Source organism: Pecten maximus, chromosome 10 (genome assembly GCF_902652985.1).
Source record: "Pecten maximus chromosome 10, xPecMax1.1, whole genome shotgun sequence".
NCBI lineage: Eukaryota > Metazoa > Mollusca > Bivalvia > Pectinida > Pectinidae > Pecten > Pecten maximus.
This window is the reverse complement of record NC_047024.1, coordinates 29,188,858-29,216,194: the sequence shown is the minus strand read 5'-3', so window position 1 is coordinate 29,216,194 and position 27,337 is coordinate 29,188,858. Positions and strand designations below refer to the sequence as shown.

Genomic DNA, 27,337 nt, shown 5'->3' with positions numbered 1-27,337 from the left:
AGCTTATCAACAGTTACACACCGACAATGACACGCATGCTATTGTACAATATCCATTGTCTGTGGTGTTCAGGGTTTTCATAGGTTCTACCTCTGGGGCATTATCAAGCGTGAAAGTCTAATCAGATGATATTGTTTGGTCTTGAAGTACTCGTATCTTTAGGAAGTATTGGAGTAATAGGGATATCACCATAAAGGCGGTAAAACAATTACTATATTACCAATATTTAAGGATATTAACGTCACTGGTTCTGTAATTTTATCAATTTGACTCTTTTTGGTCCCTTCCATCAGCCCCTGTGGGTAATGGAAAATCAGTTTTGTAAAGCATTGAGACCAATCTATGAAGAGCATTTTATTCTAACTTATTTGGGCCTTGAACAGACTACTTTTGATATTTCTGTCAATTTGATCCTTTTGGCCCTGCTTATCAGACCCTGGATTCAATCAATGCAAACATGTGCATATCACCAGACTGCTGTTCCATACTGATAATTCTATCAAGTTTGATCCAATTCAAAAAGAAATTCAGCAAATAACAGTCGAAAATGTTATTTTCATATACATTGTATAAACTTTTGTAAATTTTAGCCCCTCCCAAGGGACGAAGCGCGACCCCAGGTTAATGAATTTCACAATTTTGGAAAAACACGTTGTACCTTAAGACCCTTTCATCTATGAAGAGTATTTGATTGTACCTTATTTGAGTTTTTAAAAGACCGTTTTCAATATTTCAGCCAATTTGACCCCATTTTGCCCCGCTACTCAGTCCCCTGGAGGATGGGGACCAATAATTACGAACTTTATAAATTCATAACTTTGCCTTTAGCATTGAAAGGTTTCTTCAAAATGTCATTATGCAAATTGTTCAAGGATGCAGGATGCACAACGAGGAACAAAAGGCGATTAGAATATGACACCTAAGACTACTTCGTCTCAGGTGACCTGGAAAAAAAATGTAACAAACGAAACATTTTATTTTTTTATTCAACATTAAATGCTTAACATATTCATTTAAACATGAACGGTTAAAAACATAATGAATTTGATGCCAACTACCACGATAAAAATATTACTGAACATATTGTAGGTATACATAATGGCCTACATACATATAATATCATCCAAATATATCTAATATTTTCTATATATACATACATACGTTACATATGCCCAAGTATTTTTCTACCAAGAGATCTAAATTGAGCACAGCACCCATATTAATATCTGTATAGCTGATCAAATGGACTCAATATCGGTTGATAACCAAAACAGTAAGTATTCAAAACGTTAATCAATAAACGTGCTTACCAAAAGTAACATCGTACCCAACCACAAATAGAAAATGTTTTAACAGTAAACCATCCCCTTCACCTAAAGATGGTTATCAAATGGAAATATAGGCACAAAAAATCATTGATGCTGTCCCAATACTCTGTGAGTTAAAAAATATATTTCAATAAAAAACTACAATTGAGCATATAATAAAATGTCATTATAGAAGTATAATCTAACAGTGTGTCTCCTAGAATTATCTGCCAAGCAAGTGAGGTAGTGCATTGGATTCCATCCCAAAGCATCTTGATCAACCATCCACCAAATCTACAAAAGACAACATTCTTTATGGAACCTATCCATCATTTGTACTATTGATTAATTTTATATTACTTACATCATTGTATAATATGAGCTTAACGAGCAATCCCAAAAAAGAGAGCTAATGATTAAATCAACTGTTGGAACAAGTACGTTGCAAGATAAACTACAATGGCGAGTTGGTGAATGAAAAAATTAACAATAGTGATCTAGTGGTCAGACACGGTTATTTTTTCATTAGTGATCTGGTGGTCAGACATAAGGATTATTTTTGCATTAGTATCTAGTGGTCAGACACTGGGGTTATTTTTTCATTAGTATCTAGTGGTCAGACACTGGGGTTATTTTTTTATTAGTATCTAGTGGTCAGACACTGGGGTTATTTTTTTATTAGTATCTAGTGGTCTGACACGGGTTATTTTTTCATTAGTATCTAGTGGTCTGACACTGGGGTTATTTTTGCATTAGTATCTAGTGGTCTGACACTGGGGTTATTTTTGCATTAGTATCTAGTGGTCAGACACTGGGGTTATTTTTTCATTAGTATCTAGTGGTCTGACACTGGTTATTTTTGCATTAGTATCTTGTGGTCTGACACTGGGGTTATTTTGCATTAGTATCTTGTGGTCAGACACAAGGGTTATTTTTTCATTAGTATCTAGTGGTCTGACACTGGGGTTATTTTTGCATTAGTATCTAGTGGTCTGACACTGGGGTTATTTTTGCATTAGTATCTTGTGGTCAGACACAAGGGTTATTTTTTCATTAGTATCTAGTGGTCTGACACTGGTTATTTTTTCATTAGTATCTAGTGGTCTGACACGGGTTATTTTTTCATTAGTATCTAGTGGTCTGACACTGGGGTTATTTTTTCATTAGTATCTAGTGGTCTGACACTGGGGTTATTTTTGCATTAGTATCTAGTGGTCAGACACAGGGGATATTTTTTCATTAGTATCTAGTGGTCAGACGCTGGGGTTATTTTTTCATTAGTATCTAGTGGTCTGACACTGGGGTTATTTTTGCATTAGTATCTAGTGGTCTGACACTGGGGTTATTTTTGCATTAGTATCTAGTGGTCAGACACTGGGGTTATTTTTGCATTAGTATCTAGTGGTCTGACACTGGGGTTATTTTTGCATTAGTATCTAGTGGTCTGACACGGGTTATTTTTGCATTAGTATCTAGTGGTCTGACACGGGTTATTTTTGCATTAGTATCTAGTGGTCAGACGCTGGGGTTATTTTTTCATTAGTATCTAGTGGTCTGACACTGGGGTTATTTTTTCATTAGTATCTAGTGGTCTGACACTGGGGTTATTTTTTCATTAGTATCTAGTGGTCTGACACTGGGGTTAGTTTTTTTTATTAGTATCTAGTGGTCAGGCACAGGGGATATTTTTGCATTAGTATCTAGTGGTCTGACACTGGGGTTATTTTTGCATTAGTATCTAGTGGTCTGACACGGGTTATTTTTGCATTAGTATCTAGTGGTCTGACACGGGTTATTTTTGCATTAGTATCTAGTGGTCTGACACTGGGGTTATTTTTGCATTAGTATCTAGTGGTCTGACACTGGGGTTATTTTTGCATTAGTATCTAGTGGTCTGACACGGGTTATTTTTGCATTAGTATCTAGTGGTCTGACACGGGTTATTTTTGCATTAGTATCTAGTGGTCAGACGCTGGGGTTATTTTTTCATTAGTATCTAGTGGTCTGACACTGGGGTTATTTTTTCATTAGTATCTAGTGGTCTGACACTGGGGTTATTTTTTCATTAGTATCTAGTGGTCTGACACTGGGGTTAGTTTTTTTTATTAGTATCTAGTGGTCAGGCACAGGGGATATTTTTGCATTAGTATCTAGTGGTCTGACACTGGGGTTATTTTTTCATTAGTATCTAGTGGTCTGACACTGGGGTTAGTTTTTTTTATTAGTATCTAGTGGTCAGGCACAGGGGATATTTTTGCATTAGTATCTAGTGGTCTGACACTGGGGTTATTTTTTCATTAGTATCTAGTGGTCGGACACTGGGGTTAACGTTTTTCATTAGTATCTAGTGGTCAGACACTGGGTTATTTTGCTCATTCTGGGTCATAGGAACGTATCAAACACCTGTGTGTAAAAGTTTCACGTTTTTGAAGTCCAATCTTGTGACTCAAGCTTCTTATTTGATTCAATGGGATATGGTTATTCAATGGAGTTCATGCAAAAAAACTTGAGCAAGAAATATTAAGTATATTTTGCAGATAACTTACAATATTTCTTTCCCTAATGTCTAGATGGATTTATTATAGGCTATTAGCACCATTATCATCACGAATCTTACCTTCAGGAAAATCCATTTATTTGCTTGGTACTTCTAATGATAGAAATTCCTCTTTTCTTCTGAAGTATTCACCAAATCGTATCACAGCATACCTATCAAAACAATATTACAAGAAAAAACTTTTAAATTGTAAAAAACAAACAAACAGAACAAAATTACAATGAATGTATTACACACCAAGGACAAAGTTATCGAGGGGTGGAACAATACATGCCTGTCTGATGCTAAAGTGGAATAAGCTCTTGTACCAGTGAAACAAGAATTGTTCTTTCAATTATAAATACTGCTGATGGCACAATTCAATCAATATTTCTTCGTGTTGAACTGATCTTGTTAGGATATTTGGAATTCTACAAAACTCATTTCATATATTATCTATTGGGTTTGTATATAAAACAAACAACAAAATACCCAGTATATCAATAACACACCCAGTATATCAATAACACAAGTCTTTGCTAAGAGCATATTTTTCCACTCCACTTACTCGAGGTAATCAAAATCAATGGTAGAATACTTGGATTGTATGATGGCCCAAACTCCCCAGAAGAAATGCGCAGTCTGCAAAATAAAGTGTCAATAAATAAAAACATGCCTGAAAATCTTTTAATTTACAATCTATTTAACATTATATAAGGCAATAATTGCTTTAAAATGATAAAATATGTGTTTCCTTTGGCAGTCAACAAACTGGGAAAATTGTGACCCTGGATAATTGCTGTATTGAGATGTGATGATGATTGCGTCTCAGATAGAGTTAAACTGCATTGAAATATCTCAATTTTACTCTTTATTGAAATATGTAGAGGGTAGTCTATATGGTATATAATTGGTCACTCCAGGTTACCCTATACCCACATGGTTAGGCTTATTACCAAGCATGGAGAGATTGCCAGATACACAAGCATGTGGGGTATTGCAACAGCAATACATGTCCGAAAGTGGCCCCCACTAAAAATGGTAACAGTATCCTTAACCTAGACCCAAAAACTCTGAAACTCGAACTTGATATGTAGCTACTCATATTGCCGATACATACCAATTGTCATAAAACATACCTTGAAGTATAGCCGAGAACATTGCAGAAAACTGAGTGGACTTTTCTTATTGGTTTATTTTGTTTAACATCCTATTAACAGTCGGGGCCATTAAAGGATGTGCCAGGTTTTTTGAGGAGGAGGAAAGCCACAGTACCCTAAGAAATACCAATAGCCTATACGGTCAGTACCAGTCAACTGCCCCTTGTGGGTTTCGAGCTGGCAACCCATAGGTAGAGGGATAGTGAAAAGTGTTGTAACATTTTAACCACTCAGCCACTGTGGCCCCTCTGAGTGGACGGCTGGACGGACGGAAGACGGACAGATGGCGGTGAAACCTATAGTCTCCTGGTTTCACCGGTAGGAGACTAATAAAAGGTTGCCTTACCACGGCACATTTGTTGACGTAAACATAAAATGTTTCTAGTTCCGACTGTGGTACATCAGTTGATTTGCCCTGTGCCTGGTTCCAGGCCTGTAGATAGGAACGAAGCCATCCCATCTGGAATTCCTTGTCTGGGTAGAGATTGTAGTCCACTTCCTCTATCCCTGTGAACCAAATATTTCCATCAACTACCTCTAAATATAAGTTTTATGTCGTAACAGAGTACAGTGTACATTCCATCAATCTTTTATACAAATCTAGTGTGTCAATAATATCTTAGAAATTAAACAGCATGTATGTACTTATCAAAATTGCTTAATATTTTGGATACTCCAAACATGTTAATTAGAAGTTTTAACACAACAAGATACTGTACGTTTGACAAACAACATAGTTGGCATAATGATAATAATATCTGACATTAAATAGGAAGATATGCGGCCTCTTATGTAATAATATGTACAGGATAGTTCATGAAGTTGGCATTTGTACCAGGGCTTTTTCTCACTGGTTTGGGATGGGGCCTTTTTGTCTCATTTTGTGAAGAAAAATGGCGAATTGGGAAGGATTTTTTCAGGACTAAACTACAAATTTTGGGAATTTGAACGAAAATATTCCAATTGGGAATGGACCCCATTAACGACCCCAAAAAGCCCTCAGAAAAAGTCCTGTTTACTGAATTGGATATTTAGGTAGAGAAGCACAGAAAAGAAGATATCGTACACTTTCTTGCCCAATCAAATAATCATGTGAAACGAGATAAAATATGTCACACATGTGTGAGAAAAGCAAAGGTACAAACTGTTTACACACATCTTACCTGCAAACTCGCAGAAGTGATTCCCAATGTCAAAGGGCTGATAGTTAAACATTCCATACTCATGGTCGATGAAGGTCACTTTGTCTGTGAAATACAGACAATACATAGAATTAGAAATTATTGTCAGAACATCACTGATGACAAATACAAAGGTGAATATCGGAGATGAATTTTAGGCGTGCATTCATATAAAGGGACCAAAAATCAAATATCAATATTTACAAGATTTCACTGTTACATGTATTTAGTTTCAATATTTATTTCTGACTTTTCACTTATCACCATCAAAGGTTGTCATCAAAGCTATACATTCTAATGATTCACACACATTAATATTAAGTTTCCCACTTATTCTAAAAATTTTTTTTAAAAAATATTATATATACTAATACATGTATATATATTACACATATCAGGAAAAATACCAATATACAAAAACTTAAGAGGCATTCATATTGAGTTTGAACAGAACTAAAAATCCAAAACATTAGTTATAAGTTGTCATGGTGCAAAATCAGAATTGTTGCAAATTTTATGAACCAAAAACATTCCTGAAAGGATAAGAGACAGGAAACCTCTGCACAGTAGATGACAGTGAACAGACATGAATGACATTCAGCATGTCACATGACATGTATGTCATTTGAATGAAAATATAAAACTATAAAATCTTGAAGACTGTACTAGTGCTGTCTAGTATTGATATTACCAGTTAAAATACAACAAGCATTCCTCTACAACTTTAGAACGTTTTACCAGATTTTTCGTTGAATATCACATTTCCCACCAGGAGGTCATTGTGGGCATACACAATCGGACATTCCATGGCTCCAAGGTGTTCCTTTAGTATAGCTACCTCACTCTGCAGTACTGACCGTGGTTTTATATGCCTTGAGAATCTGAAATGAAATTGATGATTTCAAACTCAATAATATCATAAGCTTTGAGGTTTTATATCAATATATGTCCCTGTATGAAGTTGTGTGAACTGTACGCATGACCTTAATTGTGACCCTGTATGACCCTTCAGACCTTTCGTGACTGTGAAACTCTGTGACACTCATGACCTTGTTGACATACTCTTATGACATGGATATTGTAGGTGACCCTGTGTGGTCCATGAACCGTTTCCCACTGTACATGAAAGTTCTCAGTTGTGCTACCTTGTATTAGAAGTGAACCCTTATGATCTTTGGTGACCTTTGGTCCCCGTAAAATGACCCTGTGATACCATATTATAACTGTGCAAGGGCATCCTGTAGACCCTCGAGAGTATGTTTTTGACTCCCCAATTTGAGATCTGACTCTTGGGTTTGAAGGGACATGTCTATTTGACATATGTTTTGACCCTTCAGATTTCTCAGAAATAGTGATTTGACTTCTGAAATTGCTAAAAGTCAAGGGTCAACTGGATGCCCTGTGTGCATGACCTTTTTGATTCATTAATTAGAACACTATGTGACCTAGATTTTACAACCTAATTGTGACCTACATGTAAATCACTCCATGATAAACCTACTTGTATATGACCCTATTCAAGACAATATTAATTAAATACAGTATGATCATCAATGATGAAGAATGCCAACAATGCTTGATAGATAAAATGATACCAAAATTAACCATGTACCCACTATAATTCTAGCAAATCTAGCACATTTACCAAAGTGATGAACTCAAGTGGACTTAATGATGAGGAGCATTTCTTTGTGGCAATTTTTTTAGTTTTTTTGGGGACTTGTCCTGGCAACAGCTAGGATCATATGAGGACCAGTGTCAAGGAGACAGCTAGAGTAAGAAAACAAAGCACAGACAGACAGAGCAATGAGGACAGAAAGGACAGATTTAAGATCCCAAGTGTTGAAATGTCGACAGAAGATCTATTCTGTTCTCTTCAATGTCCCCTACAGTGTATATATAAGACACAGAAGAGTTCCCCAATTAGTCCCCGACAGTGTATATATAAGACACAGAAGAGTTCCCCAATTAAACAGAGGTCCACTTTAAGTCACCTTCAATGATCTACATACAGTGGTAATGTATACAGCAGGCCTTATTCTTGGCTCTCCAATGTCTCCTGATCAGAAGACACAGGTAGGACCCAAAATTAGTCACCTCTTATGACATGCAATGGGATACAGCAGGCCAGGCATGTCCCCCCCTCCCCCTCCTGCAGGGGTTTCTTCGTGATTAAAACATGGTATGTGTTTTATCTTGGATACATATCATGAACACGATATGTTGACTCCTAGTTATAAAGAAATCACAACAAAGAAAAAGCCTACAGTACTCCAGTTCATCCTAGTCTGAATAACATGCCTGGCTAACCTCTAATTACATTACTTTAGTAAAATCAGAATGACTAACACCAGATATATAAAGAGATTTTTTATCCCACCAGGATTATGTTACATACTGTATTTCTTCTTAAAGAGAGCGGCTGTGCATTATATTAAAATATAAAGGACTTCTGGATGCACCCAACACAGAAGTTAATAGTATCTGGCTTTCTATCAGTTATATGTAAATTTGGATCTATAATTTGTGAAATGGTCTTAAAATCACATTCTAGTACACATTAATGTATCAATTTACATCAGTAGTTTTCCTTTCTTATTATCAGGAGGACCTTGCTATGTTAATGTACCCTTTCCCATTTTAATTTGGCTATGTTTGATAGATTAATTTTAAAATTGAAATCTAAAACAGTTTATATCATGCCCCAATTCACAATGAGTTCATATTAGTGCCTCTTACATATGATAATACAGAGATTCTTTTCTGCATTTTACATCAAATTTCAATATATTTCACTTGTAGGTAAAATTAATTAAATACAGTTTACACAAACACATGCCATTGATGTCATTCAGTTCAGTTTTTCAAAGATTTTTTGTGAAATATTCCCAAATCTGAAAAAAAAAATCTTATTTGATGTTAACAATCAGCTATTGGGCAGTATGTTGCGATACATATCAAGCTGTGATACATATGTACATGTATGTAATTCTCTTTGAATAAATAAAGTGACAGCTTGCTGTCAATCAATATGATATGTAACAACAGAAAGTGATGCCAGCCGAGGTACTGAAGAGAAATACAATCAACATAAATATTTTTGGTCAACCATTTTTGGCTTATATGGCTTTAAAAGAAACAAAGATTCAATAAAAAATACAATGTTTATTAATAAGTCATTACCTGTGTGTGAGATTAACAACTTTATTCAGGATTTCAGTAGACCTAAGGCCTATTGGATTATAGATTTACTTTTTTTGGGCCAGATGAGCAAATATAACCATTTTAGTACCAGAAATTAATTTTCCTCGACAAAATCAGTACCATTCACACCTCCATAAATCACCAAAGAAAATACAGTAGAAATTTATTTTTTGTAAAAAGCTATAAATGGGATCAAGTCAGAAACTATAAATGTGACCATGATCAAGTTGTAAATAATCATCCAACTAACGGTAATCAAGTTCGACCTGAGCACAAATGAATACATCATTTAAACATACTTTTCTTGTTTTACTGGATCATCAAACTTTTCTGGCATTTTACTGATCCAATCATCAAGTTTATCAAACAATTCACTCCTTGGCTTTGATCCATCAGTTCTCTCGGAGGATTTCACCAGCTGGAGTTTCACCAGTTCTTTTGCAACTAACCTGAAGATACAAGAGATTAACATATCTATCTGGTTTGTTACCAGCTAAGAGTTTCATAGTCCAAATTATTTTGACTTTATATCAACTTTTTTTTTTATATAATATAAATCAGCCTGGCATTAATCAACAACTAACAGATGTAAACAAGTAAATCTGATGAATTACAATCCCCCATCAGATGTGAAATTATATGCCAAGATAGATTTGTAATAACTAAGGTGAACACGTAAGAAAATGTGAAGTTCCAGTGAAAAAGTTATGTAGGGGATAGAGAAAGGACAAACATTTTTTGATGTAGGTCAAAGGTAATAAGTCAGATTTACCTAGTTTTGACACTTGACACACCTTTTGGTTTGGTATGGTTTAATTATCATTAATGTTTAACATCCTATCAACAGCTAAGGTCATTTAAAGATGGTCTCCCTTGCGTGCGACATGTATACCTGAGGTAATTGAGTGTGTAAGTGTGTTTTGGGAGGCTGCAGTATGTTTGTGTTAAGTATCCTGATAGTCTGGAACTTTTGTCGACTTATAGTGCTACCTCACTGAAGCATACTGCCGAACACACACAGCAGGGTACCCCACACGGTCACATTATACTGACAATAGGCAAATCAGTCATCCTGCACTCCTAATATGCTGAGTGTTAAGCAGGCGAAGTATAGTGACTACCATTTTTAAAGCCTCTTGTATATGTTTCAACTTTAAGACAGAACCCAAAAGCCTTCCTCACAGTGGCGAACGCTTAACTTAAGGCTAAATGTGAGGCAATGTCAAGGGAGACATAAAAAAGAGTCGGTGGTTTAGAAAGAAACTAGAAAGGAAAATACAATTTTCCCCATTCAGTCGCCTCTTACAATCATGCTATTGAGGCAGCAGGTGCAATTCTTACACCATATATACCTAACAACAGGGCATCATGTGTGCCTCATAAAGGTGAACACATACCCTAAGTATGAAGTTCCGGTGTCAAGCAATGTAGTAGATAGAGCCAAGACAAGATAACATACAGAAGGACAAATGGACAAATCTCAAAACTATACATAGTCCCCCACCCCAATTCCTGATTGGGGACTAAAAAGTCCAATAAACGTCAGACTGATATAAAATAGACTATAAACATCATAATAATTTGAATTAAGGATTTCGTTGATTCATGGGATTGTCCTTACATTGTATAATGCATACCGTATAAATCAAATATTAATTTAACCAATGTCAACAAAGCAATGATATCTATGGGTAAATTCTAATCTATGTCTTTAATCTTAATTCTCTGTAGATATACTAGATACGTACATTTATATACATACTGCACTGTATGTAAATTTATCCACCAGATCAAAGAGACATAAATGTACACAAGCAATACAAGGTATGACATAAGTAATAACAAATCATCTAAATTCATATAAAGTGACAAGGGCATTTTCATCTATTTCTCAAAAACTTTCAAGTTGGGATGCATCAATCTGATTAAAATCAGCTGTTACATGGCTACGTTTACTACGTCTGACGTAGCATGTTGTAAATGTAGCTATATGTCATTCAGGTGACTGGCACTCTTTTAACTGACTGAGCTTCATGGCCCCCTCTATATGTAGCAGCTAATTTTAATCATATCAGGGCTAAAAGACAAAAACTATAGCTTCAAACAAGAAAAATAGATAATGTTGAAATATCTTAACCAGTAAAAAAACATTTAAATTACTAATTTTCATCTCTGCATCTAGTAATAAACAATACATGTATCTTCTTATACTTATGTAAGTTCTAATATAACATTTCTGGTAAATAAAGTGATAAGGGCTATATATAGTTTCTAACATATATCGGATAATGAGCAAATGCATCCTTTGCCCTTTGAACCTTAATTGCAACCTTGACCTAAAGTTGAGGTAATGAAACAGTGCCACACCATTTGGGTAATGACTAATGAGACAAAACATGTTTAAGCTTCATAAAAAATAGCAATGTCTAAAGATAGATGGGCAGACGAAACTGAACATTGACATTGATCAGAAAGTTAGTGCAAGCATAATTAATTAATATTGCATAGAATATACACAAATGTCAATGCATTATAAACTTCAAGGAGTTAAGAAAGTTGGTAAATGATGACACAACTTGCAGTTCTAGTTTCAGCAGTGGATTAAATATGCATACCACACAAAATATTCAAATCAACATGTTACAGTTACACGATAACTCACTTTCCAATATGTGTATCCCGAACTGTCTTCTCGTCCAGAACTTGACCAGAAGCAAATCCGTACATTAGAGCATTTTTGAAGACAGCATACAAGGGTGGACAAATGTCTTCCTTTGATAAGACAATCATGTTTTTCTTCTCGGAATCTCGGTCAATGATCAAATCAGTTTTTTGTCCATAAACTCTGATAACAATTGTGTCTTCCCCAAATTTTCCATCTTCATAAAAACACACTAACTTATTAGTAATTCCACCACTTAAAACCTAAAACATCACAATAAAAACAGAAAAATTAACAAATGTAGCTTTGAATCTTATATTAATATTAGAGCTGGAATTTAAAGGGCATGTTTTTGGGTCGAATACGGTATTATATAACATAAACATATACTCCTTAGAATTAAGTATTTGCATAATTTCAAACCTTAAACTTCAAAAATAAATTTTACAAATGGCAATTATTTATAATTCCAGGTTTTTTTTCTTCTTCTTTTAAATCTATTGTTTTACACATAACTCGACCAGAAATGAAACTTATTTTTAAAACAGCATGTACCTTAGCTTTATCAACATGTATATAAATGAGTAAATGGGTAAAACCAAAAGGAAGGCATGTTTTTTGCATAACAGGATTTAAATTAAGGACCAAGATCTACATGTACATTTGTACATTACTAACAGCTTATATACTTAACTGCAGTTAATTGTCCACATATATATCAAGAGGTCATTTGGAGTTATAAGGTCATATGAGGTCAAATACTTAAACTATTACTAAATGTACTGGTTTAAGTTTATACTAGCAAGCAATTTAATTATTCCCTTGGAATTTAAAATTGATTTTTAATGTTGACTCAAAGTAATTAAAATAATTACATTGTATGTCCTTGATAAGTGAAGTCAAAGACAATATATACTACAATAATAGATTTAAAGGGTCTTCTGTTATTTACAGTACTGTTATTTGATAAATATTGACATGTACAATTCTATGTGTATATCAAGCTTCTTTTTACGAGTAAATTGTATCATGAACAAAACTGAAAATACATAATTTTAACGTACCACAATCTATTACAGCATGGATTTGAATATAAATTATTTTCTAATTTCCCAATATTTTCTATAGAGTACGAGCAATCAGATCGTGCATGCATGAGTGCGTGTTTGAAGCGTATTTACGGTACCGATTTACGACATCGTACCCAATGGCCTACCAGTTGAACATACAACGGCCAAAATGATCAAAGGGAAAGTAGCTTATATAGTAAACTATCTAGCCAAATTATCTACGCCTATTACAAAATGATCGTTAGCTTACACAGACAGACCTTACAGAAAACACACTATCAGACACACACGCTGTGAATGGAAATATCAACAAGCTAGTGAGTATATATACTACCATATACATGTATATATGGTAAAATTAGAGATACTCTTAAGCTATCGACCGCCGGTCGGTACATCGGATGATTGTACTTGTACAGCAGTCGACATCAGATAAACAAAATTCGATGCCACGTGACCTCACCTTTGATTTTACACCTGTCGGATCCCACTGTGGTCGCACCTTTTTCAGGGCTTCAAATCCAGCCGATTCTATCTTGCTTTCGTCTATACTTTGATCAAAATACAGCGGTTCCTTGACAGCTTCAGCCATGTTGGACAACAGCCTGAGAATCGTGTTTGTGCAATGTGTTCGCGAGTTACTTCCCTTTATACAGGTTTACCGTAACACATGCGAAGATTTGTTAGCTTGATGCGTGGTAACGACAAAATAGTAACTAGTTTATATATCTCGGCAGGTCAAGGGTTCCTGCGGTGAAGCGGATCTGCCAAGCAAACCAGAACACTGCATTAATTTATAGTCAAGTTGAGCTATCATCTTTTTGTAAAAAATGTCATTCCTAATAGATTTTTGAATTTAGTAAATAAATAAATAAAAAGTATAGTCCCCTTCAGCTGGCAACTATTTGTCAATGTAGATCTAGCTCCTTATAATTTTCATTTGGAGAAAAACATTTTCGTTTACAACTGTCAGAAAACTCTTTCTTTCGTTCTATTTGGAAACCACTTGAATAACACCAGTAGAACTCACTATCTAGAGGTATAATGTAAAAAAAAAAAAAAATCTATGACAGTAAATAATATAATCACAAGTATGGCCCTTAGAAAACTAAATTGAGCAAGTTTACTAAAATACGACCATTTTAGAGCTTATCTCATAGATTCGTCTGATTGTCAATGCGGGCATCCCTGTGACGATTTCTATCGTTTTTTCCTTATTTTTCCATTGTATACATGTATATATTACTTTCAGAAGAACGCCTGTTGCTGATTTATCGTGCTACGATCCTATCAACGTACATGCAGATGTTTTTGTGAGGGCCATCCTAACGGTTTTTCCAGCTGACAAAAATTGCCAAAGCTGCACAACATTTCCTAAGAAAGGTCGGGAAGATTCGACTAGCTATAATTTCTAAACCCCCTCCCTTTCCTCGTCTGAAAGGTTCTTGCTCCAAAATGTCCTCTTCATCCAGATTATTTACATACACTGTATATGCATTTTAGATCAATAATGGATCTATTGGATATATTTAAATCATTTATGGGTCCTGTTTCGGGTACTTCCCTATCCAAACGACACCTTCGAAACGTACTATTTGAATATAGCAATTAGCAAATAGTGTAATTGGCGTTGTCTGTGTCGGGAAGTATTTGGTTTGGTTTATTTTGTTTAGCGTCCTATTAACAGCCAGGGTAATTTAGGGGCGTGCCTGGTTTTAGAGGTGGAGGAAAGCCGGAATACCTGGAGAAAAACCACCGACATACGGTCAGTACTAGGCATGGCAACTGCCCCACGTGGGTTTCGAACTCGCATACCAAGAGGTGTCGGGAAAGACCGGAAACACAACCTCAGTCATTTCACTTTACACGTTGCAAGACAAAATGATTTCTTGTCACCCCCTCTCTCTATCTCTCTAATAAATATAATATTTCTGATAAGTCAATTGATTCATTGTTTTTTCCTGATCATACTTCAGAATATTTGTATATACTATCACGTGACTACTACCATCGACAGATGAGGCGAGTGCCCGTGAAATAAATTAGATGAGCTAAAACCTGAAATTACACAGTTGGACAGTATTGACTTAATAGCAGTAGCTGATTTATACCCTAAAGCAGCCGAGTAGGCAGAGTTTGTGATCACGTTATCAGCAACACAATTATCATAGACTTTTTATTAATAGTTGGGGATTATAAGAAAAATAAACAGGAAAGCATGGACGTCCAGCGGAAATAAAGAAAACGAAAGTTGTATGAAATGCCTTAGAGATAATGATCTGTACCAACACGTGAAAGAACACATTAAAACAGGAAAGCTAATAAACCCAGTATACTGGACCATGTTATCACAAATAAGCCCAGTACACTGAACCATGTTATCACAATAAACCCAGTATATTGGACCATGTTATAACAAATAAACCCAGAATACTGGACCATGTTATCACAAATTAACCCAGTATACTGGACAATGTTATCACAATAAACCCAGTATACTGGACCATGTTATCACAAATGGACCAAGTATACTGGACCATGTTTTCACAAATTAACCCAGTTAACTGGACCATGTTATCACAAATGGACCAAGTATACTGGACCATGTTATCACAAATTAACCCAGAATACTGGACCATGTTATCACTAATAAACCCAGCATACTGGACCATGTTATCACAAATAAACCCTGTATACTGGACCATGTTATCACAAATAAACCCAGTATACTGAACCATGTTATCATAAATAAACCCTGTTATCACAAATAAACCCAGTATACTGGACCATGTTATCACAAATGGACCAAGTATACTGGACTATGTTATCACAAATAAACCCAGTATACTGGACAATGTTATCACATATAAACCCAGTTTACTGGACCATGTTATCACAAATTAACCCAGAATACTGGACCATGTTATCACAAATAAACCCAGAATACTGGACCATGTTATCACAAATAAACCCAGAATACTGGACCATGTTATAACAAATGAACCCAGAATACTGGACAATGTTATCATAAGTTAACCCAGAATACTGGACCATGTTATCACAAATTAACCCAGAATACTGGACCATGTTATAAGAAATTAACCCAGAATACTGGACCATGTTATCACAAATGAACCCAGAATACTGGACAATGTTATAAGAAATTAACCCAGAATACTGGACCATGTTATCATAAGTTAACCCAGAATACTGGACCATGTTATAACAAATTAACCCAGAATACTGGACCATGTTATCACAAATGAACCCAGAATACTGGACTATGTTATCACAATGAACCCAGTATACTGGACCATGTTATCATAAATTAACCCAGAATACTGGACCATGTTATCACAAATGAACCCAGAATACTGGACCATGTTATCACAAATTAACCCAGAATACTGGACGATGTTATCATAAGTTAACCCAGTATACTGGACCATGTTATCACAAATTAACCCAGAATACTGGACGATGTTATCATAATTTAACCCAGTATACTGGACCATGTTATCACAAATTAACCCAGTATACTGGACCATGTTATCACAAATTAACCCAGTATACTGGACCATGTTATCACAAAAAAAACCAGTATACTGGACCATGTTATCATAAGTTAACCCAGTATACTGGACCATGTTATCATAAGTTAACCCAGTATACTGGACCATGTTATCATAAGTTAACCCAGCATACTGGACCATGTTATCACAAAAAAAACCAGTATACTGGACCATGTTATAACAATAAACCCAGTATACTGGACCATGTTATCACAAATAAACCCAGTATAGTGGACCATGTTATCATAAGTTAACCCAGTATACTGACCATGTTATCACTAATGAACCCAGTATACTGGACCATGTTATAACAATAAACCCAGTATACTGGACCATGTTATCATAAGTTAACCCAGTATACTGGACCATGTTATCATAAGTTAACCCAGTATACTGGACCAGGTTATCACAAATAAACCCAGTATACTGGACCATGTTATCACAAATGAACCCAGTATACTGGACCATGTTATCATAAGTTAACCCAGTATACTGGACAATGTTATCATAAGTTAACCCAGTATACTGGACCATGTTATCATAAATTAACCCAGTATACTGGACCTTGTTATAACAAATAAACCCAGTATACTGGACCTTGTTATAACAAATTAACCCAGTATACTGGACCATGTTATCATAAATTAACCCAGTATACTGGACTATGTTATCACAAATTAACCCAGTATGCTGACCATGTTATCACAAATGGACCAAGTATACTGGACAATGTTATCACTAATAAACCCAGTACACTGACCATGTTATCACAAATTAACCCAGTATACTGGACCATGTTATCACTAATAATCCCAGAATACTGGACCAGGTTATCACAATGAACCCAGAATACTGGACCATGTTATCACAATGAAACCAGAATACTGGACCATGTTATCACAAATTAATCCAGTATACTGGACCATGTTATCACAAATAAACCCAGTATACTGGACAATGTTATCACAAATGAACCCAGTATACTGGACCATGTTATCATAAGTTAACCCAGTATACTGGACAATGTTATCATAAGTTAACCCAGTATACTGGACAATGTTATCACAAATTAACCCAGTATACTGGACAATGTTATCACAAATTAACCCAGTATACTGGACCATGTTATCATAAGTTAACCCAGTATACTGGACAATGTTATCATAAGTTAACCCAGTATACTGGACAATGTTATCACAAATTAACCCAGTATACTGGACAATGTTATCACAATGAACCCAGTATACTGGACCATGTTATCACAATGAACCCAGTATACTGGACCGTGTTATCATAAATTAACCCAGTATACTGGACCTTGTTATAACAAATAAACCCAGTATACTGGACAATGTTATCATAAATTAACCCAGTATACTGGACAATGTTATCACAATGAACCCAGAATATTGGACCATGTTATCACAAATTAACCAAGTATACTGGACCATGTTATCATAAGTTAACCCAGTATACTGGACCATGTTATCACAAATCAACCCAGAATACTGGACAATGTTATCACAAATTAACCCAGAATACTGGACCATGTTATCATAAATGAACCCAGTATACTGGACCATGTTATCATAAGTTAACCCAGTATACTGGACCATGTTATCACAAATTAACCCAGTATACTGGACCATGTTATCATAAATTAACCCAGAATACTGGACCATGTTATCACAATGAACCCAGAATACTGGACCATGTTATCATAAATTAACCCAGTATACTGGACCATGTTATCACAAATGAACCCAGTATACTGGACCATGTTATCACAATGAACCCAGAATACTGGACCATGTTATCATAAGTTAACCCAGTATACTGGACCATGTTATCATAAATTAACCCAGTATACTGGACCTTGTTATAACAAATAAACCCAGTATACTGGACCTTGTTATAACAAATTAACCCAGTATACTGGACCATGTTATCATAAATTAACCCAGTATACTGGACTATGTTATCACAAATTAACCCAGTATACTGACCATGTTATCACAAATGGACCAAGTATACTGGACAATGTTATCACTAATAAACCCAGTACACTGACCATGTTATCACAAATTAACCCAGTATACTGGACCATGTTATCACTAATAAACCCAGAATACTGGACCAGGTTATCACAATGAACCCAGAATACTGGACCATGTTATCACAATGAAACCAGAATACTGGACCATGTTATCACAAATTAATCCAGTATACTGGACCATGTTATCACAAATAAACCCAGTATACTGGACAATGTTATCACAAATGAACCCAGTATACTGGACCATGTTATCATAAGTTAACCCAGTATACTGGACAATGTTATCACAAATTAACCCAGTATACTGGACAATGTTATCACAAATTAACCCAGTATACTGGACCATGTTATCATAAGTTAACCCAGTATACTGGACAATGTTATCATAAGTTAACCCAGTATACTGGACAATGTTATCACAAATTAACCATGTATACTGGACAATGTTATCACAATGAACCCAGTATACTGGACCATGTTATCACAATGAACCCAGTATACTGGACCGTGTTATCATAAATTAACCCAGTATACTGGACCTTGTTATAACAAATAAACCCAGTATACTGGACAATGTTATCATAAATTAACCCAGTATACTGGACAATGTTATCACAATGAACCCAGAATATTGGACCATGTTATCACAAATTAACCAAGTATACTGGACCATGTTATCATAAGTTAACCCAGTATACTGGACCATGTTATCACAAATCAACCCAGAATACTGGACAATGTTATCAAAATTAACCCAGAATACTGGACCATGTTATCATAAATGAACCCAGTATACTGGACCATGTTATCATAAGTTAACCCAGTATACTGGACCATGTTATCACAATGAACCCAGAATACTGGACAATGTTATCACATATAAACCCAGTACACTGGACCATGTTATCACAATGAACCCAGAATACTGGACCATGTTATCATAAGTTAACCCAGTATACTGGACCATGTTATCACAATGAACCCAGAATACTGGACAATGCTATCACATATAAACCCAGTATACTGACCATGTTATCACAATGAACCCAGTATACTGGACAATGTTATCACAAATTAACCCAGTATACTGGACCATGTTATCATAAGTTAGCCCAGTACACTGGACCATGTTATCACAATGAACCCAGTATACTGGACCAGGTTATCACAAATAAACCCAGTATACTGGACCATGTTATCACAAATAAACCCAGTATACTGGACCATGTTATAACAAATTAACCCAGTATACTGGACCATGTTATCACAAATAAATAGGATTCTGTAATTTAATAAGTACATTTCCTTTTGAGATATTTTCCAGAGGTTTGTTGCAAAGACTCTTTAAGATGTATAGAGAGTCATAATAAATTACTGCTTCCGGTAACTCGTTACCTTTAATATGTCCAAGTGCTAGGTACATGTAGATAGCGTGGGCTTCTGCAGAAAATATTGATACCTCATTCGGAAACCGGCATACCAAGATTGCATTTGTCGCAAGCATGGATGCAGCTACCTCGTGATGTTTCCATAAGTGCATTTTGACTGCCGCCGTAAACAATATGAACGAAAGATATAGGAGTCAGAATCTTTTTAAGTGAGTGGTCAGTCTCTGGTGAATATATATACGAAGGAGGATGGAGGGATATCTAATGCCTTTATATCGATATATCAAGATACAGACAATGCATTTCAATTGCAAATAGTATGCATTGTAATTAAACCTAGATCCATTAATGTTGTAGACATAGTATAATTCAATGACCAACATTTAAATAGGGAATTTATCTTACAATTCCATCCATCACCGAGAAAATTTACAAGCGTGTCTGTTCATACAGGGAATTGAGGTGTGCTTTGTGAACAGTGTTTTCTATCGATGTGATGATTGTCCCCAGTGTGTTGGATTGCCAACACAAAAACATCCAATCACTAATGAAACGAACGAGATAAATGCTACTTTGATGGTACCGTTAAACTGTTAATAAGTGTGTTGACGTACTTTGCCAGATCGATATGGAATTGCATACTTATCGTGACGGGGTGTCTGATATTTCAAAACTGCCATTTTTAGACTCAAATAAAGACCAAATGTGAGGCATTGTCAAGGGAAACAACAGAACAAATACAGTTGTTCAATCTTTTCTTGGTCGATTTCAATTGATTATTAGGAATTGATTACGAATATTGTTATTACATTTAGATCGATTTTGATAAAAATGATGGTAATATACATACATTCTGTAATAATTTATGTTGACTTAAATGTCAGCCTATCCATCTTTGATTCTATTTTAGAAAATAAAAAAATAAAAAATAGATATCAGCGTCTTGTGATTAATCAGGGATCCAGTCTGTGGCCGTATTAGTTATCACTCGCCATCGAGGCATGCTATTTCGGGTGTCATATACATATATCGAGAGAAGCCACATGGATATCCAAAAGAATATATAGGGTTCAGGTGCGAACATAATCAACTTAAGAACATACTTCTCACCTGAAAAAAACAACAACACGGAACTGACTCCTATACCATTCGTTCATCTTACGACTTACGTCTACAGTCTCAATACAGTGACCTTAATCCTACACTGATAGCTGTAAGGACAATCATAACGTAGCCGCATCCATGGTTGTGGCAAATGCAGCATTTGGATGTTCGCTTCTGATTAATATTCCAATATTGTCTTCGATATTCTCCACAGAAGCTCATACGATCAACCAAACACTTGAACATATCAAAGCTAACGACATACCAAACAAAATTATCTATTCTAGACTTTATCTGTATTACAGAGTCTTCGCAATAGAAATGATTACACCACATAATCTTACCTCGAGTTGTCATGTAATATTTCTCCTGGACATAAAGAAGTACCCGGTAATGAAAAAGCAGATCGCGTCGCAAAAACAACATTTTCACTTAAATCAACAAAACTTCATTTGACCCTTTTAAAACGTTTGTAAATAAATAAACATCATGGTGGCAAAATGAACGAAATGTGTATGTAGACAAATTACACTCAAATAAACCAACTATTGGGGAATGGCTTCCTGCATATAGAGACAGCTGCCGAGACAAGGTTGTCCTTTCCGGCATTAAGATGACATATATAGAACGCATTCTTACTTATTGAGGCGCGAAGACCTGTCTCAGTGTAAAGAACCGTATACCGTCAAACAAATATTTCTTAAACAATAAACATTTAAAAACTAATATTGGAAATATATGCAAAATCATGAACTGTATCAGAAGTCCGTCCGTCGTTAACACAAGATATGACAATAGTTACATAAACATTAAGAAAAGTCGATTAATGGACACATCTTTCTAAGCAGAAATTCAAACATCACATTCATTTTATACGTTCGCGGACTTTTATAACTATTTTTTTATTATCACAGTGACAAAATGCATGGAGTTAATATGTAGACAATAAAATACACTCAATTAAATCGAACATATTTAACGCATTCATACTTGCTGAAGTGTGAGGAACAGCCCAAGTACATCGCATGTAACGAACCGTTTACAGTTAAACATATTTTATTGGAAAGACTTGATCTAAAACCTTTAAGAGAACGTTTTTACAACAGTATAGCAAGTCTGAAACTAAAATTCTTTTCAAAGCCGTTAACATTTTTAAATCCACTAAAAAGTACATAACTTTGCACCATTATCTCATTACCAATATATATATGTTAAAAGATTGATGAAAATCTGTCAAAGAATCAAATTGCTGGATGTTAAAATAGAATCGGGATGGGATATGCAAGTATTTTTTGTTTAAAATTAACATTGTCATGTTATTATCCCTCCCATCAAGTTTCATTTTGATCGTCATCAAATAGAACAAAAGTTATAACTGGATATGATTTCAGCTAATCAGAGGGAAATGAATGACAGCTCTCTGGTTTTTTCATCAAATTGACACTGCCATTGAATTGTATAACAAAACACAAATGTACATACATTTTCATCAAAATCACACATTATTGAAATTTTGGTCAATCAGAAGCCTCCATTTGGCGGTAATCTTTAATTGTAGTTTAGTATTTTTTTGTCCCTCTTCATCCTTTCATACAAGGATGCTTTAGAGCAAATTCGTTCGAAACCCACCGATTCGTTTCTAATAGCGATTTTTAGAATAATGAGTTAACTAACAATTAACCAATATCACATGGAAATACCAAATTAATCATAGGATTGTTGAGATAATGTGGGGTTAGTTAGGGATTAGTCAGTTTATATATTTAACAGTTAAGATATGTGTCTTTTTATGCAAATGCAAAATACGCGGCTATCTTGCTTGTTCCGAAAAATATCATGAACAAAATAAAGAAAAATAAATCGAGAAATTTTGCGACATCCTGCCATGACGTTTTGCAGCAAACATGTTTTCTTTGAGTTTGTGTCACACCGTTTCCACTGGGAGTTAAATCGATGTTCAATTCGAGGTCCTTTTTGTTTCCTTTTCCCGATTCTGAAATCGTTGACACGGTGGTTTCAAGACAAATGCTGCTTTCATTTATGAGATCTAGTTTGTGTCCTTTTCCCATTTTAGCGTTACAACGAACACTTTTACCTATAATGTACGCCAACCAAGATGGAATCTTCTGGTGCTGGGGTTTATGATGCAGTCTTAACACTAATATAGTACAAATCGTCACAAGCATATTGATACCAAGCTCTGCCACCAAAAGATAACACAATCGAGGGAATGAAGGCTCACTGGTTCCAGGCAGAGTGTCAGCCACGATAGTCATAAACACAGCAATAGCTAGCAGAACGGTAACGGAAAATCCAACACGTTCACCGGACTCAGTCGGAAGAAGAAATACCATGATATTCAAAAACCCCAAAAAACAGAACGGTAATATTGTATTGATAACTTGAAACATTGGTCGTCGCTGGAAAATCATCTTCAGTACCAGTATCTGGGAGTCAGTGTGTGTGAGTACACGACTACTTGCAAATTTCATTTTCCAAAGACTGTTTGGTGAATAATAATCCAAAGTTATCTCATAGTAGTCTGGTTTTATCAACACCTCGAATATGTTATACATGTAAATGCTAAAATGAAATAAACATGTATGCTGATCAAATGGATAATATGTGATATCAGCTGCACACGAGACCTCAAAGACATCTGGAGGGGCCCAGGATACGGATCCATCATTAAGAACAAGGATCTTTAGCCTGTCAAAGCCTGGAGGTTCAATTTTCTCGAACGGATTCATTAGTAAGATATCTGGTTTCCATAAAGTGTTTTGTGAAATCAGCATACGATTTAGGTCACCAAACTCATCCGGGTTCCATTTCAACTGAAAGTCATGCCACTCGATTACAAATACTCCAACTATAGAAAGCTTGCTGGTCTTTTCTTCGAACTCCTTCAACGAGAATGGATAAAACTTGATATTCACCGTTGTTGGTTCTGAGAGGTTTAACGCAGGACGGAATTCTGGACTATAATTTGCCATCAGGTGCCGATGTAGTTTAGTTAAATTTCCATGCATTGTCCCGAATATGGTTGTCAGTGACACTGAGAGAATGAATAGTAATGGCATCATGTTCGCCTCTATCGTTCAGCTATGTCAGAACCGATATCACTACCTGTTTAAATGGAGCAATATTAATCGATATGGTTCAAAACAAGATCACGTGACAGAAGTGACTTATATAGGTAATGCCTTCACTTTAGGAGATCGATTTAAAGAGGTCAATCTTCCTACACAAATGCCCAAGCGATTTTCTAACGCTGCAGATGAAACTATATTGAACCCGAAAAGGATATATCATTGGGTATAAAAACGAGCCCGTATTTTGTTCTCTTAAACATTATGAATGTGTGGTTTCCAAGGTTCACAACGTAAATTTCTCGCTTTTCACATTTTCTTTTCATTCTGTCCAAAATATCACGCTCAAAAAGTAAAACAATTGTGATTTTAGATTAAAACTCCTATTAAAGTATGCATCAAATAGTCTGTCCTCTATATCTTATCAAAACATATGTACCGTACAAAGTAAATTCCGTTGTTTATATATTCTAGTAGAGCAAATGGTTCCCGGTCCTTTATCACAGGACTAAAGATGTTTTAGATGTTCAGCACAAGAGAGAAACTATTTTTTTCAGATGTGGTAAAAAAAAAAAAAAAAAAAATACAATTACTTGACGAATTATATACCAACTTAAACAAACAATTGAATAACTTAATCTTATCAATGCCAAACACGAAAAAGATATGCATCTTGAATTGCAAAATTAATTGATGTGGAAATTGCACTTTCTGGAACAGGTGATTTATGGTTCATGCTTAAGCCGGTGCATTGATTCATGTAGTCAACGAGATTTTTTTTGCTCGCAACAACCAGGGTCATATTAGAACGGGTGTCAGGAAGCGCCTGGAGTACAAAAAAAGTAGACAGAGCAGTGAGACTTTGGTTTTGTATTGTTTAACATACTATCAACAGCTAAGGTCATTTAAGCACAATCTCCTCTGTATGCGAGATAGATGCGTATATTGTATGTATGTGTGTTTTGGGAGGCTGCAGTATGTTTATGTTTTTCTCTTGCGATAGCGCGAAACTGAATCAGCAAGGAAGGAAAGGATAATTTTAAGATCTCAAGTGTTGTTATGGGGACAAAATATTATCTCGGTCTTCAAAATAGAATACGATGGAGGACATCCACTATTATCCATTATTTTTGGGTTCTCCAATGTCCCTTGAACATAAAACAAAGGTGAAATCATCCCAACCTTACGGGGGCCCCACAATAAATTGCCTCTTACAACTTCGAATAAGATACAACAGGCATATTCTTTTCCCGCTCTTGCACGGATTTAGTAATACGTTAACTCAATGTTACGTGGAAAAAGACTAAACATGAAGACTGCAACATGATTTTTACTGAAGCATACTGCCAAAGACACCCAACTGGACACTCCACCCGGTCACACTATACTGACAACGGGCAAATCCAGCAGTCCAACTCCCAAAATGCATAGTAGAAATGGAACCCAGATACAGGTGGCCGTGATTAACCGGCTTCTACGATATTTTTTTCTGACCTTATTCATAGGCTCTATCTAATGCCACATGCATAAAAGAAAACGGTGAAATCACTCAGAACTGTGAGCTATGTAAAATCTTTCTGCACTCATGATTATATTTCTTTGCGCTCTTGTAGCCTCGCTTGATACTGTCTCATTTTTAATCTGAACTTTCATCCGTTTGAAGTGATACGTTCTGTACGAAGTGTCATTAACATTGTACCTAATGCACCCTGCTTGACGCAGCAGTAGGTGACTGGCTTAATCCACTGTCAGAATAATGACCCAGAGAAGATGCCAAACATGACGTTTCCACGGAATTTGTCCTTAGGTTGACCCCATGCAAGTAGGTTGTTTCTTCGTTTTGTATTATTAAAGACATCAACTAAGGACATTTAAAGACGGCCCAAGTGTGCTAGATTCATGCTTGTGGTGAATGTGCATATTTTTTAGAAGGCTGGTGTATGATCGTGTTTCTGATGCCCACTACACTGAAGCATACTGCGAAAGGCGCCAAACATGACGTTGCGCCGACAACGGTAGAACAAGTCGTCCAACTCCTAAAATGCTGAGCACTAAACAGAAATAGCAATACCATATTCATAAGCTCTAATTTGTCTCGGCCAGGGGACAGAACCAAAATCTTCTTCACAGAGGCGAACGCTCAAAAGAAGGCCAAAAGTGAGGCAGTGGCCATGCGTAAGTAGGTATCGCCATATGATAACCTTAATCTATTTATAGAACACTCAACCAGTTTATGCTTCCAAATTGATTGACATTCTTTTTAATGTTTCGACTGAAGAGAATACGGCTATTACTCACAAATCCTATAACAAACTTGTTTACCATTCCATTACGTTTATCGAATCCATTAGCAACTTATCTCTTCACGTACAGTAGTTTTGTGTACTCAGTTTGTAGTTTCGATTGGACACGTGTGTAATGTAGAATGAATATATATGTTCTTCCTTCACACTAATCTCCGACAGAATATCAAGCCAATTCTGATAACGATAGTGTAGCAAGCATGATGGGATTCACATAAGGCGGTATTAAATCTATGATAATAGATTTTACAGATAAAAGCATTTGAAAAATTACGATTATGGTACCTAATAATATTCAATTAACAAAACAATAAAAGGTTAACAGCAATAAGGAACGCAAGGGAATAAAAAATACCGCCATTTTCTGTAACGATCGAAATCGTAATTAATTGCGATTCGCCACTCATCACGGGGGTCTCTATTCTGACGCGATAGAAAGTAGGTCGGGTAAGGAAAGATTTTTGTTGCGCTCCATATACTATCTTTATTTTTTATATAGAACATGGACCGCAGCGATATTTCAGTTATCTTTTTCATCCATAAATGAGGCAGAATATTGCATTGTTATTTCAAACATTTTGACCATTCGGAGCAAATTTTCACGTTTCGCCTTTCTCCATTACAACGAAAATTTCCCTGGCAATCCTATTTTTACAATGGACAAGTCGACTTTTGTAAATGAAAAACGGCAGATTATATGTTGTT

At 35.6% G+C, this 27,337-nt stretch overlaps 2 protein-coding genes across 2 annotated transcripts; both read right to left on the bottom strand.

Moving 5' to 3' along the window:
- Positions 1 to 1,367: 1,367 nt before the first annotated feature.
- On the bottom strand, positions 1,368 to 13,753 carry LOC117336166 (ethanolamine kinase 1-like). The gene is made up of 9 exons (XM_033896558.1): positions 13,584 to 13,753; positions 12,051 to 12,313; positions 9,688 to 9,837; positions 6,923 to 7,065; positions 6,167 to 6,250; positions 5,350 to 5,510; positions 4,412 to 4,485; positions 3,925 to 4,016; positions 1,368 to 1,601 (listed from the first exon to the last, which is right to left on the bottom strand). The coding sequence occupies exons 1-8, from the start codon at positions 13,710 to 13,712 to the stop codon at positions 3,941 to 3,943; spliced, it is 1,080 nt and encodes a 359-aa protein (XP_033752449.1). The 5' UTR covers positions 13,713 to 13,753; the 3' UTR covers positions 1,368 to 1,601; positions 3,925 to 3,940.
- Positions 13,754 to 21,808: 8,055 nt separating this feature from the next.
- LOC117336472 (acetylcholine receptor subunit beta-like) lies at positions 21,809 to 24,323 on the bottom strand. Its single transcript, XM_033897021.1, has one exon. It carries the CDS (start codon positions 24,321 to 24,323, stop codon positions 23,028 to 23,030), a length of 1,296 nt encoding a protein of 431 aa, XP_033752912.1. The 3' UTR covers positions 21,809 to 23,027.
- Between the last annotated feature and the right edge of the window lie 3,014 nt (positions 24,324 to 27,337).